This window comes from Chanos chanos, chromosome 5, assembly GCF_902362185.1.
Source record: "Chanos chanos chromosome 5, fChaCha1.1, whole genome shotgun sequence".
NCBI lineage: Eukaryota > Metazoa > Chordata > Actinopteri > Gonorynchiformes > Chanidae > Chanos > Chanos chanos.
In genome coordinates this window covers 18,847,057-18,860,301 of record NC_044499.1, presented here as the reverse complement: position 1 = coordinate 18,860,301, position 13,245 = coordinate 18,847,057, and the positions used below count along the sequence as shown (strand labels likewise).

The following is a 13,245-nucleotide window of genomic DNA, read 5'->3' as shown; positions in this document are numbered from 1 at the left end:
ACCGCAAGCGTCATACAAAAGGCCATGACAGTAATGTGTAGTGCTATTTTATAGTCCACAAGGTTTTACCAGATGTGCATTGCTGACCTCTGTGTTTTTGTCGTCCTGCATTCCTTTCATAGGCTGAGTACATAAATAACTTGTGTTGTTAATAAAGTCTTGAGCTGAGCATTAATTGGCTTTATGTCATAAGTCTGACATTATTGTACTGTAAGCTTTTTCTACATATTGACAGAACAAGGGAAATAGTTTGATTTGTACATGTATGAACCTGCAAAATCAGCAGTTTTTGCTTTATTTAGTAAGCTTTAGGAGAAATCAACAGCTTTCAGACGCTGGAAGTGCCCTAACGTTTGTAAAAGGAGCGTTCCCTGATTGCTCACAACTTAATTTGCAAGAGGACAATTGTTGAGTCTTGAGCAAGTTTTAATTTTCTTGTCTCTTTTTCTTTTCTTTTTTTTTTTTCTTTATCTCCCTTTTTTTTTTTTTTTCTTCAGGCGCTCTACAGATCGAGAACAGCGAAGAGTCGGACCAGGGGAAATATGAGTGTGTGGCTATGAACAGTGCAGGAACACGTTACTCTGCTCCTGCCAACCTCTATGTACGAGGTAAGGGTTGTCTGTTTGTCCATTCATCCATCTCTCTGTCTTTCTCCATCTCTCTCTCTCTCTGTCTCTGTCTCTGATAAGAACCTGGCTGAGTTAACAGCACACCTCTGTCCACCGGCAACAGGTGTCACCCCCATGAAAAGCTTGATTCATGTTGTTTCCGCACAGATGGTTTCGCATACACACACGGTCGTGTTTGTTTTGACTATGTTGTAATTTTGCTTTTCTTTCCTCCTGGTTTGAACTTTGTTTGACATTTAGTATAAGGAAGCTTAACATTTTAGATGTGTTTTTAGCTAGGCAACGCCAGCACTGCATTGAGCTGGTACCACGGGTGAATCCAAGGCCAGCCAAAAAGTCATCGCAGGAGCACAGCCCCGAGTTCTTAACCTCACGTTAGTCCAGTATCTCTCGATGGTCAAAAGGCTGAGAGGATCGTAGTTTTGACATCATCTCTGCTTTGGGTCCTGTTAACAGTGCTCTCTCTTTTGATTACACAAGGATTATTTGTTCAGTTTTGCTGTAAAATGAACCAAGCAGAGCCAGCTTCACACAGTGTAAACAAAGACACCCGCACAATAAAAGCATGGATTTGGTGATGTACAGAATACTGTCTACTAAACAGAAACCCGGGAGTGCTCTTGTCATGGGTGTCAACCCTCAGTTTTTTCCATACAGGTAATCATAGGGGGTGAATGGCAGTTTGCCAAAATGGCCTGCAGCTAGTGACACTGCTAGTGCCACCCAGTAGTTATCACGCAAGGTTTTTCAGACGGTTCCTCCTCTGCCTTCTCTTTTCAAAAGATAGATAGCATTGGAAAACAGATCAATTTAAGCCTTTAAAGGAGAGCAGCAGGAAGTTTGAAGAGAGTTAAATTTCAGAAGACCTTCAGTGGACATTTAAATTTACACAAGACTGTTGACTTAAGAGTCCATTGTTGATTCCCACACACTTTTATTTCAAGCCAACCACAGGCAGCTTGACAGAAAAGAAATGGCCAAGCAAAACAACCAAATAAAAGGCAGAGAGTGACTGCTTGGACCTGTGTTGTCATATGCAGCTCCCACACCACCAGCCGTGTTTGGTTTTTTGTTGTTTTTAACTTTTCACTGTAGAGTCAGGATCCACCTTCTTTACACCTCTACTCTCCTATTGTGTGATCGATCTTCAGGATTCTGCGAAAAGGTGAAATGAAGGCTACGCTAATAAACTTGAAGCGCAGGCCTTTGAATCTGAATTAGGACGAGTTTTGTTTTGGTTTTTTTTTTTCTTTTCTTTTTCATTTTGTTTTATTTATTTATTTATTTGCATGCTTTGAGTTGGAGTCTTCAGTTTAATAGCATTTCAACAGAAAATTAAAAGAAATGTATATGTTGCCAAATAAGGACAAAAGAATAGATAGGTTGCCTCTAATATGCCTGGTTTGACAGTAAATATAAATAATGAAATGTTTGTACGTTGTTCACATAATTTTTTTTTTTTTTTTTGGCATCCTATATTTCTACGTTCTCTAAGATACTGGAAACGATTAAAAAAAAGAAAAGAAAAAAAACATTTCTGTTACTGCACCCATAACTGTTGCCATGCGACCAGCTGAATAGTATTATTTGTCACTTGTGCGAGTGTGCTCACTCAGTTCTGTAGTGTATACATGTGAAATGACTAATCCCTCTCCTCTCCCTCTTGATGTATAGATGCAGTATAATGGTTTAGTGATATCATTCATTATCTCATCCACAGTTATTTGCTTGGTGGCCACACACTGTATCTCTGAGTTCAGGCGTTCGGTCTTCCTGAGTTTCCATGGTTCTGTGTGTATTCATTCAGTACCTGCTTTTCTCCCCTCTAAGCTCTAGGAATTTCTGGGAGTGTCTGGCACTGTCCCTCGTCTCTCTCTCTCTCACTGACAGAAGGCTCCATCATGGGGAACCGGGGAATCAGAGTCATGTGTACTGTCTGCATGTGAATGCTCATTCATCAGCCTCTTCTTTTTCTCAATTGGAAGGATGTCATTTACTGTCTGCTCCTCTCCCTCTCCCTACACAGCTGTCAGCAAACAGATGAGGATTCGGGAAGCTTGCACTTCATCCTCTGTTGCCTTCTTACTGTGTGTGTGTGTTTGTGTGTGTGTGTGTGTTTGTGTGTGTGTGTGTGTGTGTGTGTGTGTGTGTGTGTGTGCGTGTGTGTGTGCGTGCGTGTGTGTGTGCGTGTGTGCACGTACACGTATTTGTGTCCACGTTTGTTCGTGTTTATAGGCGTGAAGTCGAGAATAAAGGCCTGTACATAAAACAGTGAATATATTTTTTGTATCCTGGAACTTCCTGTGACCCTGCTGAGAAGTTACAGAACAAAATTTACATTCTACATTATCTCCGTCGTAACATGTTAATCTGCTGTGTCTGGTTCCATTAGCTGATGGTCCCATTAGTTGATCAGTTGCACAGACACTCTATGTATACAGATAATTAGAGAATAGAGCCTGTTGAGCAGGAGACACATTATACTTACAGTAATGTTAAAGCTCCTTCGTATACAGAGCATTCAAAATAGCGTAACCTATAACTAAATGGAAAAAAAAAAGATTTGAGACTCCTAATATGATGGTCTAGCTTTTATCTAGCTTTGTCTGTCTACCTAGCTATTTAGCTTTTCATGAATATGGCAGAGTCTTTGTGTGTCAGGTGTGGGTTTCCATTACATTTTCTCACTGTTGGGGATAAGCTCATGACATGTCTGTTTCACTCTCTCTCCCTCTCTGTTGTCTCCATCTTTTGTTTTTGATTTTGTTCCATTTTCAATCCCCATCCCCATCTCCCATCTACTCACCAAACTCATCTCTCAGAACCACGGGAAGGTTGGTCTTTTTTCACTACGAACCCCTTCTCTGCAGATCTCAGACTCTGTTATTGTTCGCTCTTTGTCTGTCTGTCTGTCTTTCTCTCCCTCGCCCTCTCTGTTTCTCTCCAAATCAGAGCAACTGGCCTTTTTCTGAAATCCTTTTTCAGTCCTTTCTTGTTGTAATCATACTTTACTCTGAGTCCCCGTGTTTAATGTGCCAGCTTCCGGAATGCTTGCATGAGCCTGATGCGCGCTTGTAACCCCAGTGCACCGCTTTGTGTGTTTCACAGACATACAAAGCTGCTGCCATTACTGTGTTCCCTAGTTCTCGACACTGCCCCGTTGTTCATCGCCGCTCTGAATCAAGCTTTTGGTCTATACAGTCCGGTACTTTTAGGTCTAACATACATTTGTATGTGTAAATCTAGACACTAAATTTCACATCGTCCATTGTGCAGTACTCTCATGTGAATTTGCTGTCTCAGACTGAAGTAGCGTCTGTCGAACATGCCGGAGTATGATTGTTTTCAGATGTTATGCGGTTATGATAATGCCTGAAGCCTTTTACTGAGACCTCTTAGCGGGAGAGACTAGCGGACAATCGATAACAATTACCTGTGCTGTAGTCCTCGTGTTTCATAGACTCTTTAAAGCCTAACCGCACACAATAAATAATTCAGAATATTAAGCTTGAGCCACCCTGACACATCAACGAGTTCTCTGTCTCAAGGAGGAGGAGGGCCAAATCAGGTCGTTGAGTTGATGTGCTCGGCGTATTGACCTGTCTTGACTTGACAAGTCCGTGTCTTGTTTGACTTTTGATCCTCTTGGGAAAAATTACAGGTTTTATGGAAAGATTTGATGCTATGGTCAGTGACCATCAGTGTCCTTGACCAGTGTGTCCCAGCAACCCATTCTGTCCGGTTAAGATCAACTACCATCTAATAGCGGGTCACTGATTGGTATTACATTGCCGTGTGTCTTTGACAGCCTTCTCAGTGTTGACCTTTTGAGTGACCTCTCCCTTCCCATTGATCATGCATGCTTTGCTAGATCAGTCTGTCTACTCCCACCCCCACACCCCACCCCACAAAAAAAAAAAAAAAAAAAAAAAACCCTCCCAAAACATGTTGTGCTGATGCTCCTCTCTCAGTGGCGTGTCATGCTTCCTGTTTGCTGTCAACATTCAAGAGCATGATTATGAACCGAAACACAGCAAATTTGTATAATTTGCTATTTTACAATATTGTGTGTGCAGATGTTACTTATTGTCAGTGTAACAGGTGTTTTAAGAATGCATGACCCCCCCCCCCCCACCCCACCCCCCGCCCGTGCTCTTGAGATCTGTTTCTCTTGTGAACATTAACCTATACCATGTTAACAGAAATACGACACACATTTGGTCAATGTCCTTGGACGTTACATCAGGTAGAGGACAAATGAAATGAATCTGGGTAGAATCTTATATGCTTTTGCCTCAAGTATTCCCATGTAATGTTTGCTACGTAAACTCTTTCACTCTCTCTCTCGTTCTCTGGTTTGCTATTATTTTCATTTTCTGCTAATTTTAAGAAGAAGAAGAAGAAGTGAAGAATTTCAAAAGGTGTGGCTGTGGCTTTTCAGCACAGAGCCATAATGAGGAGGATAACAAGCGTAGCCATAATGACTATCTGGGCATATTAACGCCCCCCCCCCCCCCAAAAAAAGAGAGAAATAACGCATACTTGAAAAATCCATTTTCACGGGGACTGGTGCAGAAACCAATTATCGCTTTATGCCATTTCTCCTTGGAGACACAGGAGGCAGAAGTGCATTAACACAAATAGGCAGAGAAAAATCTGTTTAGTGTCCTGCTTTATTGTGTTCCTCATTTTAAAAGGACAAGAAAAGAGTCTCACAGAAACAGCGCTTCTTGCTCCCTCAACAGACAGCGTGTTTGCTCCACGGTAATAAAAATGAACATGAAAATTTAAGGACCCTTCAAGGTTTTCAACAGTACGTACTTTTTTTTTTTTTTTTTCGTCAGCAAGGTGTTGCTGAGGTTACCCTGCCATACTGGCATTATCTTATTCTCATGGCAAAGTGTCTAGTACAGTGTAAAATATCGATAGAAAAACAACACCTTTTTCAGAGCATCTCAAAAAGAAAAAAAAACAAACAAACTTAATTTGGAAACATTTGTGAGTTTTATCAGGTTGCGTGTCTTTTTTAGTTCTGTGAGAATGTTTGTCAGTGGTGGTAAAATGAGCTCTACATGGTTTGTCAAGGCTTTCTATGTCAGGGCAACCTTAAAATATTAAAATACAGCCTTCACACTGATAGTTCTGCGCTTTCTCCACCCATCCCCGGACGACGTCAACGGGCCCTTTTCGTCACCATGGGAACCCCTTTTAATGTCAGCTTATCTGCATATCAGAGCTTGACAAAGCGAGAGAGAGGGCTGTGGGAACAATACAGATCCCATGGAGTCTGTGACAAGGTCTGAATCAAGTCAGTAAATCTTCAGGCACAGGCTTGTGCCATGTGATGAGCTCTCAAAGAGAACCCTACAGGCTACTGTTTACAATCTGCCTCACTTTTTATAACAGAATCCACCTGAAAACTCAATTCACTCGCTTCAATGTGCGGCAAATTTCAAAAGCTCAAAATGCTATCAGACTGCTTCTTATCTTTTCTTGTATTATGGACATCCTCCTTTTGTATGAATAGTCAGGATCGTTTTGATGTTATGATGTTGCTGCTGTTTTTTTTTTTTGTTGTTGTTGTTTTTCTTTTCTTTGTCCAAAGATGTGTCTGCAGATCAATTCTTTTGTCAGCACTTTCTTTTTTTTTTATTGTCAGCTTCAACGTCACATGTTGTCAGATCTGATACATGTTATTATTATTTTTCACCTTTACGTCACCCTTTATGGGCTTGTGCTTTTATTTTCGTTCATGAATGAAAACTTCATTGTAAAGCAGTTCAAAGCATCCAAATGCTAGTCCTTGTTTTTACCCAAAACCACATCCATCCCTCACACGTCTCCTCTTTTCTCTCTGCCAGTGCGGCGAGTCCCACCTCGCTTCTCTATCCCCCCAACCAATCACGAGGTGATGCCAGGTGGCAGCGTTAACCTCACGTGTGTGGCCGTGGGTGCTCCCATGCCATATGTAAAGTGGATGGCGGGCGAGGTGGAACTGACCAAAGAGGAGGAGATGCCCATAGGCCGTAACGTGCTGGAGCTAACCAACATCCGTCAGTCTGCCAACTACACCTGCGTGGCTATCTCCTCTCTGGGCATGATCGAGTCTACAGCACAGGTCTCGGTCAAAGGTAAGGCGTTCTCCTTAGAGCACCAGAACAGAAAATACAGACACCACTTTTGATACAAATTTAGCTAATTAGCACTGAGGTATAAATGTCGTTTTTTGTTTTGTTTGTTGTTGTTTTCTCCACATACAAGCACTGCAAGACATATCTTTGAAGATAATGATGCTCTTCGCCATTCACCAAAGTTTGACTTTAGATATAAGAACAGGGGCAAATCTACAAAGTTAAAACGCACACACACACACACACTTGCCCGCTGTTGACTGTGAGCTTTTGGGGACTTCCCGTGTTTTACTGTGGGATCGTGGGAGAAAAATGAAAGGCTTTGCTTGCTCTGTAGATCATTCTGAGCATGTGTTTGCCCAGACCAGATGTCTGGAGCAGTCTCTGTGAGCCCAGTCCCACCAGGCTGTGTACACACACACACACACACACACACACACACAGACGGGTCTGCCAGAAGTGCAGCTTTGTCACCATGGCTGCATGCTCACAGGATCAGCCTGCATTATCAGCTGCTGTCTCTATCGATTGCACTTTGCACTTCACCAATCAATACGGACTCTGAGAATGTCACAGGCGTTTATCTGGACTCCAGCCACAAATCTTAAAGACACAATGACGAGATTGCGTCACTATCTATCTCTCTGCGCCGCTCTTTCTCTCTCTCTCTCTCTCTCTCTCTCTCTCTCTCTCTCTCTCTCTCTCTCTCTCTCTCTTTCTCTCGCTCCCTCTCTCTCCCTCTCCGTCTCTTCCTATTATAGACCAGGTAGACTGTTTGTCTTATCAGGCCAAGTTTTTACCAAGCAGTTTACGAGAGTATAGAGCATTTCTTCTCTCTGTTCCCAGCTCTTCCAAAGCCCCCCACCTCGCTCACTGTGACCGAGACCACCGCCACCAGCGTTACTCTGACATGGGACTCAGGCAACCCAGAGCCTGTGTCCTATTACATGATCCAGTACCGCGCCAAGGCCTCAGACAGTGGCTTCCAGGAGGTGGACGGCGTGGCCACCACACGCTATAGCATCGGTGGCCTCAGCCCGTACTCCGAGTACGAGTTCCGCGTCATGGCCGTCAACAACATCGGACGCGGGCCCCCCAGCGACCCCGTGGAGACGCGCACGGGGGAGCAGGCGCCGTCCTCACCTCCGCTTCGGGTCCAGGCGCGAATGCTAAGCGCCAGCACCATGCTGGTGCAGTGGGAGCCTCCAGAGGAGCCCAATGGACAGATCAGGGGCTACCGCATCTACTACACGTCCAACCTGAACGCTCCGCTCAGCGCCTGGCAGAAGCACAACACAGACGACAGCCTGCTCACCACCATCTCCGGCCTGACCCCAGATATCACCTACAGCCTGCGTGTGCTTGGCTTCACCTCTGTGGGCGATGGACCACCTTCAGACGTGCTGCAAGTGAAAACCCAACAAGGAGGTCAGTTTGTGGCTGGGTGTACGTGGGTGTTACGGTATGTAAGTGAATGAGTTAAATAATTCATTGGTGAGTGAATGAGTCATGTCTGTTTATATAGTAGTTGCTGGGCTCCAGAACTGAGTTTCTTCATGTTCTCTTCATTATTATGAGCCTCGTGTATGGTTGCATTGCTCTGCACATTCTGTGTCCAGAATCTGTGCTGCAGAACAGCCAGGAATACTGTTGTTGCTGACCTCTGTGTTTTTTTTTTTTCTCCTGACCTTGTGTGCTCTGCGCTCTGCAGTCCCAGCCCAGCCGTCCAGTTTTGAAGCTGAAGCTGAACTGGACACGCGAATCTTGCTGACGTGGCTCTGGCCAGTTCAGGATCCCATCACCAAATATGAGCTCATGTACTGGGAGGCCAATTCAGACGACAAGGTGCAATAGCTCACTGAAATTCCATGAACTATAAAGAGACAACAGCAACTCCATGTTTCTCAGTCTCCTCCTTCTCTCTCCCCCTCTCTGTCTCTCTGTGTATGTTGGGTGGGGATATGTAAGTGCTTCGTCCGTGTGTGTGTGTGTGTGTGTGTGTGTGTGTGTATAAGAGCAAGAGAGAGAGGATGATATTGGGTGTCCTGCACAGTAGCTGTGGGCGATGGCTGTGACACAAAGATTGCTGAAATTGACATTTAGCAAAACAACCCGAGGCAACAGTCTGTAGTCGATTGATAGAATTAGTCATCAAGATTGTTCTTTTGCCGGGAAAAAAAAGGAATATTGTAATCTGTGATTAGTGACAGTAATTCAAACTCTCACCCAAATGCTTGTGCCATTTGGAGGAGTTTCCTGGAGACGTTAATTCTGAGCACATTGTGAACAGATGCCTGTAGCACGCTCTGATCACTCGTGATACCAGCCTCTGCGCCTGCATACAAATGCAAACATGCAGAAGCAGAAACTGATAATGAGAACAACTGTAAGCTGGGTCACTGGTCCAAGATAAGAATGTCTTTGAAAAGTTGGTGAAGTAGAAAAAGATTTATGAAAAAAAATAAATAAATAATGTTTGTTCTCTCTCCGCCCCCCCCCCAGATCCACGTCACCTTCGACCCTGCTGGTTCCTACGCAGTAGAAGGCCTTAAGCCAGACACGCTGTATAAGTTCTCCCTGGCAGCACGCTCTGAGAACGGTTTGGGGGTGTACACGCAGCCTATTGAAGCCAGGACCGCTCAGTCCAGTGAGTTTTCTCCTTTCAACTCTCCCATACACTAACCCTAAAGAAAAAAGAGAAATTACTCCACAGCTTTTCAGGGGAACAGAGACTTTTCTCCCCAGTCTCCTCTGTCAAGCCTTTTAATGCTGTCTTGGCAATTAATTACTTCAAGCTTCTAAGCCAAGGAATACCTTTGCTCATTGACAAGGGCAAAAGGTACGTTCTGTGCATGCTTGTGCATCTGTAACCATTATTTTGATTCAGTTTAAGGCTATAGATCTGATTTATCACCCTTGTGATGTGAAGAACCAGAGCAGTAGAACCTGTTTGAGGGATAGAGATGAGGGGGGCAGTCACTCTCAAGATCTAGCAAACATCTCCTGGAAAAAGGCAAAGAAGAAGAATATACGGACGTCTTTTTCTTTTTTTTTTCTTTTTTTTTTTTTTTGAGTGTTGTCACTGACAGCACAAAATGGGAGCGTGTATGCTGTTAAGCTGTTCGTCTCCAACTTAGCATGTTTCTGCACTCCCTTTGCGCCTTACTGCCTTTCTGATGCTACGCCCCCCCCCCCCCCCCCCCCCCAAACACCCACCGGTGCCACCTGACAGCACATGCCCCTAGAGAATTACAGTCATACCACCGAGCATGTCTCTCTCTCCCTCTCTTTCTCTCTCTCTCACTCTCTCCCTCTCTTTCTCTCTCTCTCTCTCTCTCACTCTCTCCCTCTCTCTCTCTCTCTCTCTCTTCAGCTCTGTCTCACATTCCAGTTTGGCATATCACCTATCACTCAGTATGGAGAAAAGCACCTTTGATCTCAGAGTTGTCTGTCAGGACCCCTGAAACTCTAGTCTCAGTCTGTAAATATCCATAGCCACATTCTGTTCTCCGGTGCTGTATTTTTTGTCACCTGGTGTCTCGTCATGTCTTTGTAGTGGCTCTCCCGCTGTCGTCAGATTAAGGGCCTCCTGATGAGAGAAACCTCACATTCATATCCTGCCACAGGCATGGAGGAGAGTGGCAGGCTCCCTCTATCTTCCATCACACTCTGCTCTGGTTGTTAACAATGCAAGGAGAGCATGCCAAGAAAATCCCAGCAGACATTTCCTCAGTTCCCTTCCTCTACCACAACCCCCCCCCCCCTTTCCTTTTTTCTCCTCCATGTTCTCTTATTTTGAGCTGTGTGACACATTGTTTCGTTTAGGTGTGATGTATCTGCTATATGCTTTTTTTTTCTTTTTTTTTTTAAAGAGTGCATGTAGGTGTGAACTTTTGATTTTCTTTTGTGCTTGATTCGTTTGAAGTTTTACTGTGATGCCATTGTAGTTATTTTGTGTTTCCTGTTTTTTCTGCTTCTGGACTGTGGAGAGTTGGCCGCAACTTTTTTTTTTTTTTTGCTTTTGCTTTTAAATAATTCCTCGTCCGTTTTAAAGTCACCTGAGTCCCATGCAACAAGGAATAAAACTAAAGATGTTGTTCCAGCGTGGGTCTTATCTCACTCGCTCAGGAGTCGCACCGGTCTTCGCTTTGAGACGAGACAGCTCTGAGACAGCAGGCTGCCAGACACATGTCTGCTCTCAGCTGCCACACTGGCTGACACTTGGAGCCATGACAAATGTAGGATGTCGTACACAAGCCAAAACAATGCTTGTGAACATGTGAATGCCAGTTAACATGTATAGACACAACGATGCCCTTTCCCCTCTTTTATCTGCGTATGTGAAGACATAATGAGAAAGGGTAAACAAAGATCAGTGCAACTGTAGGTCGGTACTAAAAAAAAAAAAAAAAAAGACACAAGTACAAGAGTTATATCTGAATAGTTCGAAAGGACGTAATCCCAACAGCTTATTCAAATGAATGAAATGATAATGATTTGGCCATCAAATCTTATTGTACTGAGTAATTTCTCAGGGAATCAAAAGAAGGAGATATTGCAGTATCTAATGTATTGTCGAGCCCTCCTTTTTAAACCATACTCCCAGTCCAGAAGCCTGCTTGCAGTTCTTTGTGCTTTGCTTGATGCCCTCCCTCCATTGCCCTGCCCCCCCCCTTCTCCCTACAGCCCCTTCTGCCCCTCCTCAGGATGTTCACCTGCTCAGTCAGAGCTCTACCAGCATCAAGGTGAGTTGGGTGGCCCCGCCCGCCGACAGTCGCCACGGCGCCATCGTGCGCTACACTGTCAGCTACCAGGCGGTGAGTGGCGAAGACACAGAGCGCCACGAAGTGCCAGACATCAGCGCGGACGCTACCAGCCACGTGCTGGAGGGTTTGGAGAAGTGGACGGAGTATCAGGTGTGGGTGAGGGCGCACACTGATGTGGGCCCCGGCCCAGAGAGCGCACCCGTTCGGATCAGAACGAATGAGGATGGTAGGTCTAAAAACATCTCACCTGAAGCCCTGATAGCGCCGGATTCCCCTCCCTGGGTTTTTTCCTCCTCTTTCTCGTCTACTCAGCCTAATTTTGGATTGGGTCTCCTTCAGGGTCTGTTCTCTCACAGTTTTTAACCTTCTCTCTGTTGCCTCCTTCTCTGGTCAGTCAACTTCATTTAACCCCAGAACAATAGCATTGTATTTCATCCTAAGCTAGTACACGCTGAGTAATCTAATGAAATTATGCATAGTTTGTACATATAATCTTCCATGAAGCTTCATATCACATCCAGCACGCCAGACCCTGCAGCGGGAGACAAGGTTTTGTTGATAATCTTCAGGAGGAGTACCGTTGTCCGTTTTCAAAGGAGAATTTGGAGCATTGAATTTGCTTTTTACATACATTCTGTGGAGCTCACCGTTCTTGCTCCCGAGACATATCTGAGTTTTCACCCAACCACATGAGCCTCCTAAAACAAACTCAGTATCACTCGGGAAGACCAGAGATCGATCAGCTTTCATGGAGCATTAGCCATACTAAATTAGTGTGAAACCTGCGGATTTATGAAGACCAGTCTGTTCTCTTGAAGCTCCCCCTAATCGACAGACCCCTACTCAGAGTGAGATTCCTCTAGCATCCTCTAGCTCAGTGTAGAAAATTGAGCTTTGTTGCCAGATAAGAGCCCTCTGAAGTTTGATGAGTGAGGGTTTGGCCCTCTTCATGGTTTGGTAAAGACTTAACCGAGCTTGATTGTGTCCTTTTTCTCTATGGACAGACGGCATTTTGTGCAAATCCAACACACACCTCTCACAAATCTCTTCTCTTCCCTGTCCTAGTCACCGCTTCTCTTCGCTTGGAGCCTTACTAAATCCGGTGCTTTCCAGTGGATTTTGAGCGTTCTGAGAGAACTGAATTCAATAGCATTTGAATAAGTTGGATGCACAGTTAAAATTGCTCCTGGCTTGGCACTGTAAGCCTGTATCCAAAAGCGACTATGGCAGTCCTGTGTGCCTGTGGCAGGCTGTGTGTATTCTGATGGAGTGGCCTGTGGGGAAGGTGTAGGTGTACTGAAGAGACTGTGTGGACAGAGTGGGATCTGTCTTTATGACTAAGACCGGATACACCCAGTCCATGGCCCTCCACCAGACAGCATGTGCTTTGTCTCAGAATAACAGGATTTGCTCTGCTCCCCTGGATATGCAAGGCCTTTCTCACACGCTTACACAATCTCACTCCTTTCTCTGACTCCAGCCTTTTAACGCCCTTTCCTACGTCAGAGTAAAAGCGCTGCTCCGTCTTTGTGCTTCAGTTACGTTTGCTCTTTTGTCACTATTGCTGCCCTTTTCATCCCTTGTTTTCTTTTCAGTCTCATCGCCTGCTCTCTCTCTCTTTCTCTCTGTCTCTCTCGCCCCTTTAGATTCATCTCTCCTTCATTGTCTGCTCATCGGCCTCTGTATTTTTTCTTCCTCTTCTTCTTTTCTCTCTGCTGT

At 44.6% G+C, this 13,245-nt stretch overlaps 1 protein-coding gene across 1 annotated transcript in view; it reads left to right on the top strand.

Moving 5' to 3' along the window:
• ptprfb (protein tyrosine phosphatase receptor type Fb) overlaps window positions 1–13,245 on the top strand; it is a 101,613-nt gene that overhangs the window by 47,580 nt on the left and 40,788 nt on the right. Inside the window, exons 7-13 of the mRNA XM_030775352.1 lie at window positions 498–608; window positions 3,452–3,463; window positions 6,491–6,760; window positions 7,607–8,188; window positions 8,472–8,605; window positions 9,263–9,407; window positions 11,447–11,752. Of these exons, the coding sequence (XP_030631212.1) occupies window positions 498–608; window positions 3,452–3,463; window positions 6,491–6,760; window positions 7,607–8,188; window positions 8,472–8,605; window positions 9,263–9,407; window positions 11,447–11,752 (1,560 nt within the window). The remainder of the gene's footprint in view (window positions 1–497; window positions 609–3,451; window positions 3,464–6,490; window positions 6,761–7,606; window positions 8,189–8,471; window positions 8,606–9,262; window positions 9,408–11,446; window positions 11,753–13,245) is intronic.